This window comes from Gnatocerus cornutus, chromosome 4 (genome assembly GCF_029298725.1).
Source record: "Gnatocerus cornutus isolate USDA-ARS CGAHR chromosome 4, icGnaCorn1.1, whole genome shotgun sequence".
Classification (NCBI taxonomy): Eukaryota; Metazoa; Arthropoda; class Insecta; order Coleoptera; family Tenebrionidae; genus Gnatocerus; species Gnatocerus cornutus.
The window spans coordinates 20,553,874-20,570,162 of record NC_142236.1 but is presented as its reverse complement, the minus strand read 5'-3'; the positions used below and the strand labels follow the sequence as shown (position 1 = coordinate 20,570,162).

The following is a 16,289-nucleotide window of genomic DNA, read 5'->3' as shown; positions in this document are numbered from 1 at the left end:
CTAGACGGTGAAAAGCTGGTGGTGGGGGTAGAAATCCGTGTTCCTAACATGGGCCATGTTTAAAAAATCAACATTGTGTAACTCTGCTAACAGCCAATCACATAGCAGTATTTTAAATTTGGCGCCTACAAAAATTCTCGCCAGGAAAAATAGTGTTGTGGTCGGCCTAAGACGTTCAATTTTTTCGTTATTAAGGAAGAAATAAAATTTAAAACAAAGATTATTGTTCAACGTTAAAAATGTAAAAATAAAGTTTTAGTTTTACCGCTTTTAACGAGAGATAAGATTAGATTCGATTAGTCGAGTTGTGTTTTATATCAGTCGGCTTAGTCAGTCGGTTTCGGATGATAAACTGTGCACAATGTCTGAACATGATTTTCTCCCAACAAAAAAGAAAACAGTAACTAAAACCACAGGCCTATTTCGGGGAATCTAAGGAATTAACGACCCCATCAAGTTCGACATCAACAATGGTAACGTTTTTACTTGTATTACAGATGGAAAGATGTAAAAAGGCCTAAACAAACGGATGCGCATTAGCAAATCGCGTTAATGCTCATGCGCCAGAGAACATCTGATGTGATGCAGTGGCGTCGTGTCAACACTAACATTGGTTCTAAAATAAAACCACAATTATGGGACGTGATTATAATTTAGAAACTACGCCCAAGGTTTAAAAATCTTATTTTAGATAATTTTTAGAAACCTTTGCACTCTGATTCCGTAATAGATATTTGCGGGAATGTTCATTCAAACAGTCCGTCTGTGACGCCTATGGTTGGGAACCCCGTCAAATGTCAAAAATACCCCTCTACCATGCGCATGTTTGGGTTTATTTAGATATTTCTAACTATAATTATATTTAACTATAAAAATTTTGTATACACTCTTGAAAATAGCTTTTTTGGCCACATGAATTGTAAACGTCAAATTAACATTCAAATTACATCTTCGGAAACATTATATTTACAGCGCCCTCCTGGACGTTTAAAGTCCGTTTTTTTATTAAAAAAAACACCAACACCGCACTCTCCCACCACTTTACAACCGGCAACATCGTCGATGGTGATTTTTTGGTCATAAAATCAAATAGGTTAGCTGCCTAATTGACAATTTGATTACACAAAACGGCCTTTCAGGCTGTGCCGAGTCTTTTCACTATTAAATCCTTTGATTTGCAATCTAACAGGCTGTAAAAGAAACGTGTTTGACGTTGCCTAATTTTCCGAAATGTCAAAAATTTGACAACTATTTTTTCACCAAAAATCTCCCTAGGCAACGTTGCCGGTTGTAATGCAGGGGAAGATTGCGGTGTTGGTGGTTTTAAAAAAAAAACGGACTTTACACACGCCGTCGTCCGCTCTTCAGATGCGTTTATAAATTAAAATCATTTTACCATAATGAAGATTGATCACCAAAGTGATATTTACCTAAATTATTATCTCAATTAAGACAATATTTCTATTTTTAATTTCATATTGAAACATTTTTTATACAGCGCCATCTTGTGTAATTTTTGTGCACCAACGACAGAATTGACAGATGGCATAGAGTAAACACATATAGAGGAATCATGCTTATGGGAGATTTGTAACGAGCCAACTTTTGCAAACTTGACAATTTTGTGCTTAAAAAATAGTACCGTTACAGTTATCTGTAATAGATCGGTAGCAAACCCAAAAACGGACGGTACTAAACAAAGATAGATTATTCGGAAAAGCGTTTATCGAATAATATGCTGACGATTCAATTCCTGGTATCGGTTTTATTGCAGGATTGTTTTCGTTTCTTTTTTTAAACAAAATTATTTGATAAGCTGAAAAGCACTACAAAAATCTTTGTCTCTACTTATAAAGGGAACTAAAATCAAATCACATAATATACTCCTCATTTATTTTGAAAGCCGCATTTCAAGGTCATAATTTGTGAAAATTGTGGAGCTCTACGGCAAATTTGAGAAGATTTATCCATTGAATTGAACATAAACGAGTACTGGAACACCCAAAGACCTGTTCGTGATTGTTTTCAATACATAAATCCTCTTAAATTTGTCGTAAAGCTCCACAACTGTCACAAATTATGACCTTGAAATGCGGAATTCAAAATAAATGAGGAGTAACAATTTTTATTTCAACTTTTTGTAAATACATACACTTTCAATACTACATTGAATTATATTATATCGTATACATAAAGTAACAACTACACTAAATTACACAAACCATATTTTTGGATCGATGGTAAAACATTCTTACTTTTACGTTTATAATAATTTATTTCGTGTACGAACTAAACAAACCTAATTACCTATATCTTAAAAAATATATAAACACTTAATTATGAATGAATTTACAAAATGTTATTTATGAGTAACATTCTTAATTTTACGTTGGACTTGTTTTGCATCTGTTTCACTAGACGATTTTGAAATACTGAACAACTTCTAAACCTGTCAACCTGATGGAATTGTCACAATTTGTTTTATTTTTTTAAAATCCTTTAATATTTGATAAATGAGGTTCTCTGCTTGTAACTTGGTAATAGATTTTTAACATTTTTTTAACAATTTGATAAGTGTCGATCCGAGGCCTAGTGAGATATTTGATCGAACTGTCACTGTAGTCTCTATTAAGTATAAGCAATTCATTAGTATCAATCTCTTGTTCATTAGCCAGTGTTAATTTAGTTCTGCAATTATTGCATTTAAATTTTTTTATAGACCGTTGTATTACAAAACCAGCTACATAATTAACTGAGCAGGTTTCTAAGTTTGGAATATTGATAGTTTCATCTGTATTATGAGATTCGGAAGACGATGAAGATGAAAAATGTGTGGAAATATTTATTTCCGATTCCTGAGAATATTCTTCAAAATCACTTTCAGTTGCTTTACTGTCAAAGTTATCTGATTTGAACATGTAAACATCTTCATCGTTTTCACAGTTAGAGCTTTCAGTAGATTTATTTAAAGACGCTGAAATTATAGTTTGTAGTGCAAGCCGAAAATGTTTTGTTGAAGGATTTGGATCGAATCCTCTCTTTTGCCTAATTTGGGAAAACAAATTTTCCAACGGGTCTTGATTTAGACGACTTGTAAGCAGATATCTTTATTATCACGCCATAAAGTTAGTATCCCTTTTATTGATTGAATTAAACCATCGAAACAATATGGTCTGTTTTTCTCTACAGTCCACGTTTTAATCCATTTTACTGCACTTTCCAAATTATTTTCAACTTGTGGATTTTCATCAGAAAAAGCACATTTAATTGGGTTTCTGTCAAATTTAAATTTAGAATTCAAATTGTCAAAAATATCGTTAATTTTTAATAAAAAATCTGCTGTTGCTTCACCTGATTTTGACTTTAACTCTTTTGTCGCAATACAAGTATTCATTGCCGATGAAAATCGTCTACTAAATATCTGCGCTGCCAGTGACACACTCATTTTTTGAAAATTGTTAGGAGAAATATGTTTGGGCGTAATTTTTGTTATTGAATCGGACAAAATACTCCTCTTATTAATGTTATATATTTCAACTACATCGTTCCAAGATACGCATTTAGAATCACAAATGATATCACGTTTCAACATGTAGCATTTAAGTTTTTAAATGTAGATTTGGGGTAGTAACCCTAGTAATTAAAAATTAAAATAATCCCTTTTTCGAACGTTGTTTACTTTAAGATGGTGAGATCGAGCAGGTTCTCACAAAAATATAAACATACAGCCTCAAGTGGCCGGAGTCCGTGCCTAATCAGCGAAATTTATGCGTCTGGGACCCATAAAAATCTAGTGAAGGGCTGGGAACATGTAAGTTTTAGGGAAGAATTCATTATGTAAAGAAATTTTCATTACATTTTTTTTTTTGTGTAAAAGGGGCGTTACCGTTTTAATTACATTTATTAATCTACTCAATCAAAGACTACCAATCTTACTTTACGATGTCAGGATTAAATGTGTCAGCTGAGCGCCTTGCCAGGACTTGTCAGAATTTGATGTCAAAGAGGCCAGCCAGGATGATGTACTTTTACAGGAAATTATTCCTGTTGAATAAAACGACTGTGAGCAATCTACCCTCGAAATAACGGACATTAGTGAATATGTGATAATTGGCCTTAAACAATTTTGACATGAAGTCACTCATTAACTTTAACTTTAAGAGACAACTGTTAACTTTAATCATTGACTATTTAATTTATTCGTTCGATTGAGCTCTGCCCAGGTTGGATACAAAGAGGACCTTTCCGACTAGTACGGCGCTGTGCAATGGTGTGAGGAGATCACGCTGCACACCGGCCCACGTACTATCGTAGCAACTAGTAGTACTTGACACGTGCAATGGTACAATGTGTTGATGACAGATGCTGGAAGTGGCAGACTGCTGACACCGGTCCTTCTCTTGTCCTGCTGCTGATGACCACCACATTTCCATTCGCTAACACACATTGTACCCGGCCCAAGCTACTAATCTCAAAGTTACGTCATCGAGATGTGCAATGACCACCAAAATACATAGATAATGATGGCATCCCAAATAACAAACTCCTTGTCCAAAGACTCCCGCATTTTAAGCACACAGACAGAGTCTACTAACAGCTAGTTCTCAAATGGAATAGTCCGAAATGTGCAATGGTTACGAGGAGGTCATACTACACAACCCTATCACGCTGCGCAACCCTTTCGCTACTATCCATCCTCAAATGGAGCAGTCCGAAACGTGCAATGATTACGAGGAGGTCGTACTACACAACCCTATCACGCTGCGTAATCCTTTCGCTACTGTCCAACGTCAAATGGGGAGTGCAATGGGCCTTCCGCCCAGTCCCATTGACCACAACAAAACAATACAATCGTCACACCACATATGACACAAAACAGTCTTGGGGGCGTGCAATGATTATAAATCTCCCAAGAACTGCCCCAGCTGCCGTCAGGATTCATGGAAAGACGGCAGTCTAATAATTTAGCTTGACATGTCAAGGCTCAACCTCAATTTGAAATTATTAATTCGATATCTGCATTAATTACTCAAATTTGGCCAATCACGTATACCAAAACACTTTGACAACTCTTAAACATTTAGTCCAATTGTGATTACAATTCTAATTAGCATCATTTAAATTAGAACGGACTCACCAAATTGTTGTCTTCAATTAAAAACAGCTAAATCCACAATTATCACCAATTCGACACTCAAAAATATCACATAACAACGAGGAAGATTTGCTCAATGATTTGACTCACTACTCAGTGAGATTCAACTCACCTTAATCAATTAAAGTCGCACAATCGGAATTATTTCAACTTTACTCAACGCTGGTTGAATTCAGACTAATGAATTCTTCCCTAAAACTTACATGTTCCCAGCCCTTCACTAGATTTTTATGGGTCCCAGACGCATAAATTTCGCTGATTAGGCACGGACTCCGGCCACTTGAGGCTGTATGTTTATATTTTTGTGAGAACCTGCTCGATCTCACCATCTTAAAGTAAACAACGTTCGAAAAAGGGATTATTTTAATTTTTAATTACTAGGGGTTACTACCCCAAATCTACATTTAAAAACTTAAATGCTACACGATATTGGTTAATGACTGTTAATGACTCAAGAGTGTACCAGCAAGGCATTAAAGCTTATTTTGAAGTTTTGGCCTTTTTAGAGGTCTCTGAATTTCAACATTTCAATTTAGTTACAGACCGTCCAAACTAAATGTGAATAAACACGCGCATAGAAAAGGACAGTCGCTACCATAGGCGTCGAGAATAGGAAATTTGAAGTCATAATAAAGTTGCAGTTGCAGGCTTTCGCAGACAACAAGAAAAAAACTCTTAAGATGAGTAGTTTTGATTGCGCGTTTTTTAATTTATAATTTAAAGGTGCCATTAGTAAAGGTTTGAAAACGTGTAAATGAAAAATTATAGTGTTATGCTTCTCATAACACGACGCCACTGCCACTACTAAACGCGGCGAACAGCTGATTTGCGAGACTGCGTATTGTGAAATTTGTTGGTGCGCATCCGTTTGTTTGTTCACATTTAGTTTGGATGGGCAATAACATTGTTCGCTAGGCGGATTTAGTGTCGCCCCCTGGATGTTAGTGGGTTCGTTTTGTTACAAAATTTAACATTGGACGATTCCTCTATATGTGTTTACTCTATGCAGATGGGGAAATTTATAATTCAGATGACAGTTCTCATGAATTTTGAAAAACCCAATTATTATTTAAACGTTTTTCGGCCTTCATAAGTTCATAAGCCTTTTTTTCTGGGACTCTTTGTAGGTATATTTAGAAGTAAAAATTCGTTCAAATTCTGCTGTTTTAGGATCAAAACTGAAAAAACAAAATTTCATAGACAAAAGGAATTATTTTGACTATTCAAAAGAAAAAATTTCTAAAAATTATATTTTTTGTCCGAAAATTTTGTAATTTAGCACAGTAGACGACTAGATCTAAAATGATAGCGCTACAAAGCTAGAAAATTTAATAGAATTCTGTTGAAGTTTTTTGTTCATTCAAAAAATGGAGATTTCAAAAAAATCACATTTATGCTCTAAAATTTCGAGTTGTCACAATTATTATTGAACCACTAGTAGTAGTAGTAACTGCTCCAAATTCTGCTGTTTTGGGATCAAAATTATATCATAGAGCTCAATTTTTCTTTAAATCTCAAAGTGATCCTAAGATTTTTGGTAAATTATTCTAAAATTTCTTTACTCTCTAAAGATATTTTTGGTGGCCAACACCACGACAATATAAATCGCCAAAACCTCCATATTAACTGAGTATTTTTGTTATCTATTTTCAGGAACAGTTTTCTAAACGTCCCGGTACTGCCAATTTAGGCACAGAGTACGAAAAATTAATGTCTGGATTATACGCTTTGAAACTGAGCCTCGATGATGATGTCGCTGACTTCAAAATGACTGCAAACAATCAAGAATGCGGTGACTTTGATGACATAGAAATCAAAGTCTCGTATAGAAATGGTTTGAAAAGAAGGTTTATGTTTCAACTTAAACACAGCCAGAATAAAAGAGTTATAAAGCTGAGTCAATTAAAAGGCGAAAAAGGAAATTTTTCTGTTAGCAGGTATTTGAAATCAGTTTCAAGTATTCATGATGAGACAAAAGTTTGCATTCTTTGTACCAACAGTGCAGTTTGTTTAGATGATTCGATTTTATCAGGCAATTTTGTGGTCAAACGATGTTATTATAATCTTGATAAAGGATATTTTCTGTTCAACACAGCGACAGCACCAGAAAGTTCGATTTTTCAGTTTACATCCATCGAAACAGATGCAGTATTTTATCTGTTTGCACAACAATACAGTGTAAATGATATCGAGTTTCATTTAAAAAACATGTTGTCATATCTATTGGTACGTGACATTTATAGTTCTCTCATTTATTATTTAAGTAAATGGTGGAGCCTGAATAATGTTCTGGACAAGCATGATTTTATTGCGAAACTCTCTGAGCTCGCTCTTTCTCCATACATTCAATGCCTTTCGAATAAGATATCCACTCCAGCAACAGAAAGTATCAAAAAAGCAGTTATGCTTGCCGAAATGACAATTGTATCAAACGATGAAAATGTTATTCAAAATATTTGGGATCTTAATGAACTCAAAGGTGTTAATCAACTAATAAACAAGTTTGCACTGAATAGAAACGACGTTTTAACAATCTCGAAAATGTTTTGGTTTATTGATGACGTACCTCTTGTCGTGAAGATCGACGAGACTAACAAAACAACAGTGAACTGTGTCATGAAACTACTGAAAAGAGATTTGCAGAACAAAAAAATTGTTCTGATTGGTGAAGTGGCGAGACAAGATTTTACCAATTGGATTCTTTTCGAAAAACTTTCGGACGTAATATGCGAAATTTTTACAAACGAGATGCGCTGTCAAATCAACGAAGACGTTGTAAGTCTCCAGCAGCTCATTGAACAAGACCGCTCCTTTCTAGACAGCTTAACTGTCTCAGATTTATTAAAATTATCCGAAGTTCCTTATTACGTCATTCCCCTAGAAAAAGAAAAGATTTCTGACCATTACATCCCAAGATCGTTGTCATTAAATTACATTTCCTTTAAATATCTGGAAACGGTCGCTGAATCGACTCTAATCTTCATCGACTCTGTGGAAAAGATTGAAGCTTTCGCACTGAAACTCAAACGCTTTAATCTGATTCAACTTGAAGACCGCGAGAAAGAAGAAACCAAACACACTTCTTCCTGCAGCCCCGAAGTTCTAAAACTGTACGTCTCAACAAAAAAATGCTCGTCCGAAGATTTTCGAGAAATTGTCGTCACAAATCCGGGCAAAGTCAGTTACCACCATTTTCGTTTCGTTGACGAAGAGAACTTGGAATGGCTCAAAACCAACAGTCCAGTGGATGATTTACAACAGTTTCGCTCAAAGAGAACTGCTCTCAAGAACGAGAGCTCATTCTACCACCAAGACACCGGAAACAACATCAATCTGATCAGTGGAGACTCCGGGATGGGCAAATCCGAACTCTTAAAGCACTTGAAAAACAACTACAAACTTCGCACCGTGACTTTGTTCCTCGAGCCGAAAATCATCGAAAAACTCGCTGGTTGTGCTTCCATGCATGGGTTTCTCGACATGGTGGTGGACTTGAAATTCAACCAGCACAGCAGTTTTGACAAGAAAGTGTTGAAGTTGTACATCAAAGAAGGTAAAGCGGCGTTCTTTTGGGATGCTTTGGACGAAGTCAGCTCGAAAACTCTCGACGCGGTTGTGCGCGTTATTCGCGAAGTTGCCAACACTGGGTGCGTGCAGTGGTTGAGTTGCAGAACGAATCTGAAAGCACGTCTTCAAAGAGAATTGAGCGTCCTCGCCCGACGATTGTGCCAATTTGATGAAAACGACCAAACTGAATATTTGCGACTTCGACTTCCAAATATTACGCCAGAGTTGACTACAAAAATTCAAAATTCTCTTAGGACAATCAAACAGGGTGAAGTCTTGGAGACGCCTCTTCAAATCTTCATGGTCGCTGAAGTCATGAGTCAGAATTTGGAAACTGATCTGGAGGTCTTGGACAGTGTCATGATCCTCACAGACTTGTACCAAAAGTTCTTGGAGAAAAAGTTTGACGATTTCTTTCGAGAGCGCGCCAGAATCGACCAGTCGAATCAGAGTTTGAAGAAAATTCTACGCACGTATAAAAACACAATTTGTGAGAAGTACCAAGAAGCAGCTTTGTTGCTGCTGGCTGTGGACGTGTCCAACAAATTTAACATTCGTTGTGACAAGTTTTTACTTGATATTCAAGAAGAGAAGGACGATATTGGTCTAATCACTGAAATTCAAGATGAGAAGGTTCCGCGTTTCCTCCACATCTCTTGGGCGGAATACTTTGTCGCAAAGTTCTTTGTTGATCAAGCTCATGAAATTCTCCAATTTAAAGAGTTTTTGTTTAACGAGAAGAACACAAACGTGCGACTCTTTTTCGATTTGCTGATGAGTAACAGTTCGGAACACAGAGCTGTTCTTTATAAAGACATCAATTTGCTTAAAACTTCAACAAAGAACCTCAACGAGCTACGAGACGAAGGTGGAAGAACTTTGCTGCATTTCGCATGTGCGTGGGGTCAAAGGTATCCTCCTCTGGCGGTGCAACAAGAAGACAGTGTCCTCACAGTCGACGACACAAACGATTCCATCATAACACCGGAAACTGAAGAATACAAGCAAGTGTTGTCTTACTTGTTGCAAAAGTGTGATCCAACACAAAAGGACGATCTCCTCCAAGAAACACCACTAAACTACGCCAGGAATGCCAACTGCTTGTTTGCTCAATTGAAAACAATTCAAAAGTTGGGCAAAGGGTTGTTTCAGAGTACCAATAGAGAAGTTGTGCCAAAGAGTACCAATAGAGAAGTTGTGCCAAAGAGTACCAATAGAGAAGTTGTGCCAAAGAGTACCAATAGAGAAGTTGTGCCAATCACTGCAAGACCGCCACAGCTAAGAATTGCGAACATTGAAGAAGACAGCGAACACGAAGATTTCACAGTGGCGGCGAATATTTTGTACTACTCAGTCAAATTAGGCTACGACGAAGCCTTCGACTGCTGCAGGCACGTGCCGTACATTAAGACCAAAAGAGACAATCTCTCCATTCTGCATCTGGCGGTCAAATTCGATCGAGAGAACTTTCTGCGAAGACTCTTGAACATTGAAATTTACCGCGAAAAAATTAACGAAAGAAACACGCACGGGGAAACCATCCTCTTCAAGGCTTGTGAGTACGGGCGCACCACTTTACTTCCTTTGCTGTTGATGAACGGGGCGGACCGTGACATTGCCAGAAACGACGGTTGGTCCGTTCTTCACATCGCTTGTCACAGAGGACATCTTGAGATAGTTGCAAAGCTGGTAGAAGACGGAGAAAATATAAAAGAAGCTGCGAACGACGACACGACACCTCTTCATGTCGCTTGCTCGAGCGAACAGGTGGAAATTGTGGAGTTTTTGCTCAGCAAAGGAGCCGAGGCTAATGGCTGTAAACGAGGAGGATGGACGCCTCTTCACGTGGCTGCGGAACAGAAAAGCGAAAACTGCGTTGAACTCCTGCTTAGCCACCACGCTGAAGTTAATAAAGCCGCTGAGAATGGAAACACGCCGCTTCATCAAGCTTGTCAAAAAGGCCATTTGAGGATATGCCAGGTGCTACTCGACCGCGGAGCAGACAGCAGCAAAAGAGGACACGATGGAGCGGCACCCCTCCACGTTGCGTGTCAATATGGCCACGTTGAAGTCGTCAAGCTGTTGATCGCAAACAACAACAGAATTGATTTTGTTGACGACAAAGGAAGAACACCTCTTTTTGTAGCCTGCGAAAACGGTTATGAAGAAATTGCCATCGTTCTCATTGACAATGGGGCTTCTGTTGATCGGCAAACAAGCGATGGTAGAACACCTCTTCACGCCGCCTGTGAAAAACAAAACGAAAACATTATCGGGCTGCTTTTATCCAAAAGCGCCAACTTCGTTCCTGACAACAGTGAAGACACACCTCTGCATTTGGTCTGTAAAAATGGAAGCGATGCAATTGTGGAAATCTTCCTCAACCACCCCCAAGTACAAGTAGACCAGAAAGCACAAGATCTAGCTTGTCAACATGGTCACACCAGCATCGTTCAGCGTTTCTTACCTTTCATTAGTCAAAGTTTGACTTTGGGAAAAACAACACCTCTTCATACAGCGTGTCGCTACGGTCAATACGAAAATCTGGAGGTTTTGCTTACTTCCCAAATTCCCCAAGTTTCGGACGAAAATGGTCAAACTCCTCTCCACATCGCGTGCCGTGAAGGACACGTGCAAATTGCAGAACTGTTGATAGCAAAAGATGCACAAGTAAACGCCACAGACAACGAAGGAAACACTCCGCTTCACCTTGCCGCTCGAGAAGGACGATTAGCCTGTGTTAAACTCCTTTTGGATAAAAACGCTGATGTTAACACCGTCACCGGAAATGGCAGTTCGGCTACGAAATTGGCTTCCAGGAATGGACACGACGAGGTGGTCAAAGTGTTGAGTGAATTCAGAAGCAAAGGTGTCGTCAGCAAATATGGTATGTCTTCTGTTTTTTTTTGTAGTGATTACACTCAAAATCGTTTGTTTTTCAGTGCTTGACGTAGAAAGGGACCAAACTTCGTCAAGTTAGTGCGGCGCTGGATGGAATGAAAGCCAAATCTTAATTTTAAGCAGACGAAGAATTACTTTGTACATTGACTCTATAATTACAAATACGTGTAACTATGTTTTATGAACCCTCGTTGTAATGTAAATTGTAACGTTTTAAAATTAAAATTATCTGTAACCATATAATACAGTACTCTCGTTCTATAGATATGTAGGAGACTTGGCCACGCCACATGTGAGTTGGTGAAAAAGTTATTCCAAATCAGATACAAAGAAGTGAGGATGTTAAAACAGAGAAATAGAAAATTAGTTAGTAAAAAAATCTCTGCAGAAGGTTGTTGGCGCATTTAAAGTCTAATTAATTCAATTTTGGTAAGTATTCATGATTTAAAAATTTAAATAATACATACTTGAGCTAAATTCATTGCATTTTCTTTAAAGTTTGTGTCAACATAAGAAAATAAGATCAAGAGTAAATTAACAAGTCCTTGAACGAAATAATTCAAAAAAGTACACGTAATTCATTGCAATATTTCGAAATTATGTTTACCCAGACAAACCAATCATGAACTTCGGAAAAATTTGCATAAGACTGATTTTTTGCGTGGGCCTTCATTCTATTCTACCACTTTAAAATATAAAATTGAGTAATAGTTTATCTAAAATAGGTGAAAGCACAGTTTTGATTGTCTCCAAAATGTTACATTTTGGTCTCCATCACCGTCTTTAGAAGCAACTTTGACACTTAATAATATTAAGATCTGCTTTCTCTAGTGTGATAAGAATAATTTAGTTATCAAGAAGGTTAGATTGCACTATTTGAGCAATTATTTGTCTACAAAATGACAAAAAAGTGTGTTTCATGTGAATGAAGTTGTTGACTGAAGGTAAAATTTTTGATGTAAACAGAGTGTCCTAGAATATATGACCTACAGAGCAAGGGAGGGTGCCAACAGCTGATGGTAAATTTCAAAACAAAAATTGATTAACTTTAATAGTATTCGAGAAAAGATAAAGAAATAGCAACCAATCCTAGAAGCTTATTCTAGAGATGGAGTAAAATATCCTAGGCAACGAGAGTACAATGTTTATCTGACAAATGAATGATAGCATCTGTCCATAGTTACCGATTTTCAAATTCTGTTTAAATTCGGAATTATTAACTACCGTTTTTTCGTCTTAACTCGATTATTTTGTGAGCTAGAAAATTTTTGTTTCGAAATTTTGGTTCAGAATTGTTGCCTCCATAAGCCTTTTTTCTCTGGGTCATGAGTTCTGGGACATCCTGTATAAGAGAATACTTTAAAGACCTTAGAACTGCTCTTAGAATTGACAGATTCATGAAAATTTAACTTTTTTTTCATACGTACTTGTAAATGAATATTTCTCAGAATCGATTTTGAACAGAGAAGTTTTACTTTGCTGCTCGTAAATCACTTCTCTACCTGGACAAATTTCCATAGAAATGCAAATTATTTCTTACTAATTTATTATTTATTAATTTTGTTACATTAATAAAGAATCAATTTTTTGTTACATCATGGTCACCAAAATTAAATGTAAAATTACAATGAAGAGCGGAATTAATGTTTGTAGGTAAATCAACAATTTCATTATTTTTTGGAATTTCGCCGAGTTTCTTCTTGCTTCTTCTTGCTCGTCAAATAAATTCAAATGCACACAAATGTGGGTTTCGATTTTTCAACTGATATGGAGTGCGGACACTACCGCCTGTAGAGTATGCAACCTCCCACTCTGGAGGATCAACAAACCATTTAAAAACCATTTAAATACCATTGAAAGCGTTGTTTAGATGCAGTATTTAATTATTTTTGACTGTGTTTTTACTATGGTTGGGTTTAAATCTTTTAATATGTATTATCTATACTGCCATTGAGTAGTAATTGTGTATTTTAGGACACTTTTGGCGGAATTAGTGGTCAAGAAACGCCAACGAATGACGACTTTCCAAATTTGCTATTTTAAAAATCGCAAAAAAAAAGTTACAAGCGTTTGTCGTTGACAATGAAAATTAAAATAAAATTGAAATATCTACAGATTAGACGAAAAATAACACAATGCTTTGTACTTTAAATGAATCAGCTTTTATCTTCCTAAATTTTAGACGAAAGAAATTGAAAATGAAAGATTGTCCACGAGTTTTTGAATAAAGTGAACTTTTCCTTGGTGTTGGACATCTTCGATTTTAAAAAAAAATTGCTCCGAATACATTCCTTACAAAATTTCAACTTAAAATTCTTATTTCGATTTTTTTTTAAATATTAAAATCTTTAAATTCGATCGTTAATTATTATCGATAATGAAATATTATTATTTTGTTCATTTCTGCTAAATAAATGATTTTCTTTATTATTTAGTTCGCATAAAATTATACTTAATGGGAACTCAAAATGTAAAGTTAAAAGTGGTTCCAAATTGTGTAAGAAAGCATAGACAACATGTATACCAAAGCTCATTATTATCGGTCCACTCATTAAAAAGTTAAGTTGGCAGCAGCCCCTAGCGATTTTTATCAATAATAGTTGGCAGCAATAGCGTTTGACCTTGGTCAAAGCTAATCGTCTTGCGGAAGGTTGCCAAAACTTGTTAAATCTCTATTAAAACCATTCTTTTGCATTAAATTTTCAATTAATTATTGATTAAAACACCCAACTTTGACAATGTGTTAACCTCAAAAATCGCTACATTCAATTTTCCCCTAATTTTCTCCCTAAAGAATTGAAAGCCTGATTTACACCCAAGAATTTTCGAAAATTTACACAGGAGAATGGACTGATAGCAATGAGCCGCACTTTATGTACTGAAGAATTCATGGCTCATTTTGGTTCGCCAATTATTATACCATGTAATACTGCTTAAAAGAACTGTATGTGATAAAATAAAAATTGGAAAATTTTCGTTTAAAAACTCCTCATTCTCATTTGGTATAAATGAATTTAAAACTCAATTCTAAGCAACTTCTCTTAGAATAATACCTAACTTTTAGTATCATCATGGATTTAGCAAAGTTGCATATAAATATCCCTAAAAAAAAACTTTACGATTTTATCAAAATTTAACTTAATAAGCCAAAAATTAGTAGATACCAGCTTGTATTCTGGCTGAAATTAAACATTAACCATTCACTGATCAAAATTATCATTAAGGCAATTCATTTTAAGAAGTTGCAACCCAACTACAATACAAAAAATAATTAAATACTGCATCTAAATAACTCTTTCAATGGATTTAAATGGACCGACACGGTTTGTTGATCCTCCAGAGTGGGGGGTTGCATACTTTACAGGCGCAGAGTTACTTAAAAAAAAACAGTTCAAGTTGTGGTTTTAAGTCTGAAAATCTTTGACACAAAACCACAACTAAAAAGTTATTGACGTAAGCGACAAAATAATCGTGAACGTAGCTATATTCACTATGACAACAAAGCGGCAAAATAGTGCTAAACAGGAATTCCAAAGCCCCTTTGATGCTAGAAACATTTCTGTACCGAGAGCAAAAATCGACCAACTCCAAAATTCGTATTTTTTCAACATATTTGGCTGCTACAGTTAAATGCAGAAAGTAATAAACACACTTTTTTTAATAATATAAAACACAAAAGGCTTTAATTATAAACAAAATATTAAAAAATTGAACAACAGAGAGATATCATAAATGGCGTAAATGGAGTTAGTTTGTTTTCCTTCTAAACGATTGTGGCTTAGTTTGGAAATGCTAATACCTAACCTCATTTTCTTCTTCAAATAATTTTTATCTAACTTAATATAAAGTGAATATCAAATATTTCTCAATATAATTTGCTGATAGAAAATGCTTACAGGTCCTAATGCTTGAAATTGTTATGTCACTACTCTTATTTTATTTAAGTAAAAGTTTTGGCAAATTTTTATCATTTTAACAATGACGTAGCAACAAAATACGCAAAACAACATTGAAAAATCAAACAATAACAAACTAATTAACAAAAAAACTCTTTTGCACGGCTACTTTGATTTAAGAATGGAGTTAATCATTTTATGCTCTCAATGGAGGATGGAGTTAATACTTTTTCTAATTTGTATTTTTGCGATATATTGTTTTTTTAGGTTTTTTTTCGTATCATTGCAAACACAATGTTTTCGCTCTCAAGTACAGATTTATAAACACCTCGTATATGCAACCCACATCTCATACAACTCAGACAGGTGGCATCAATACAACCGATTTTTCTTCCTCGTGTTTTCATTCTTAGAGCCACAATTCCCACTGGAATTGTCAACAGTTGGAAAGCAATTTCTGCAAGAAGTTCGCAGCAAAAACGACAAACTCAGAAACACGTGTTACATTTCCATCTTCACTTTCCAAAGAAGGAAAACTTTGCAAGTCACTTATCAGGCGCCGGACGCAAATCCTCCCAATCAATGACTAATAAACTAAAATTACCCAGTTCGCCCAAAACTAATATTTTATTCAAACTCTTCCACGTGGGAAACCTCCACAGCACCGTAACCTTGCCCCAGGTCCACGTGCAACACGTGGAAGTTATCGACACCACTTCGACCTTCGAACTGTGACGAAAATCGCAATGATTCGCAGAAATGCCTCAGCT

The 16,289-nt window shown here is 36.0% G+C and overlaps 1 protein-coding gene across 1 annotated transcript; it reads left to right on the top strand.

Moving 5' to 3' along the window:
• The first annotated feature begins 145 nt into the window (after positions 1-145).
• On the top strand, positions 146-11,849 carry LOC148176658 (uncharacterized). Its single transcript, XM_088034234.1, has 3 exons — positions 146-473; positions 6,809-11,609; positions 11,665-11,849. Exons 1-3 carry the CDS (start codon positions 471-473, stop codon positions 11,700-11,702), a joined length of 4,842 nt encoding a protein of 1,613 aa, XP_087890360.1. The 5' UTR covers positions 146-470; the 3' UTR covers positions 11,703-11,849.
• The last annotated feature ends 4,440 nt before the right edge of the window (positions 11,850-16,289 follow it).

What these genes read in the sequence shown, in the direction of transcription:
- LOC148176658 (XM_088034234.1), top strand. An exon ending in AGGTGTCGTCAGCAAATATG is followed by an intron (nt 11,610 to 11,664) that starts GTATGTCTTCTG and finishes TTTGTTTTTCAG; the next exon opens with TGCTTGACGTAGAAAGGGAC.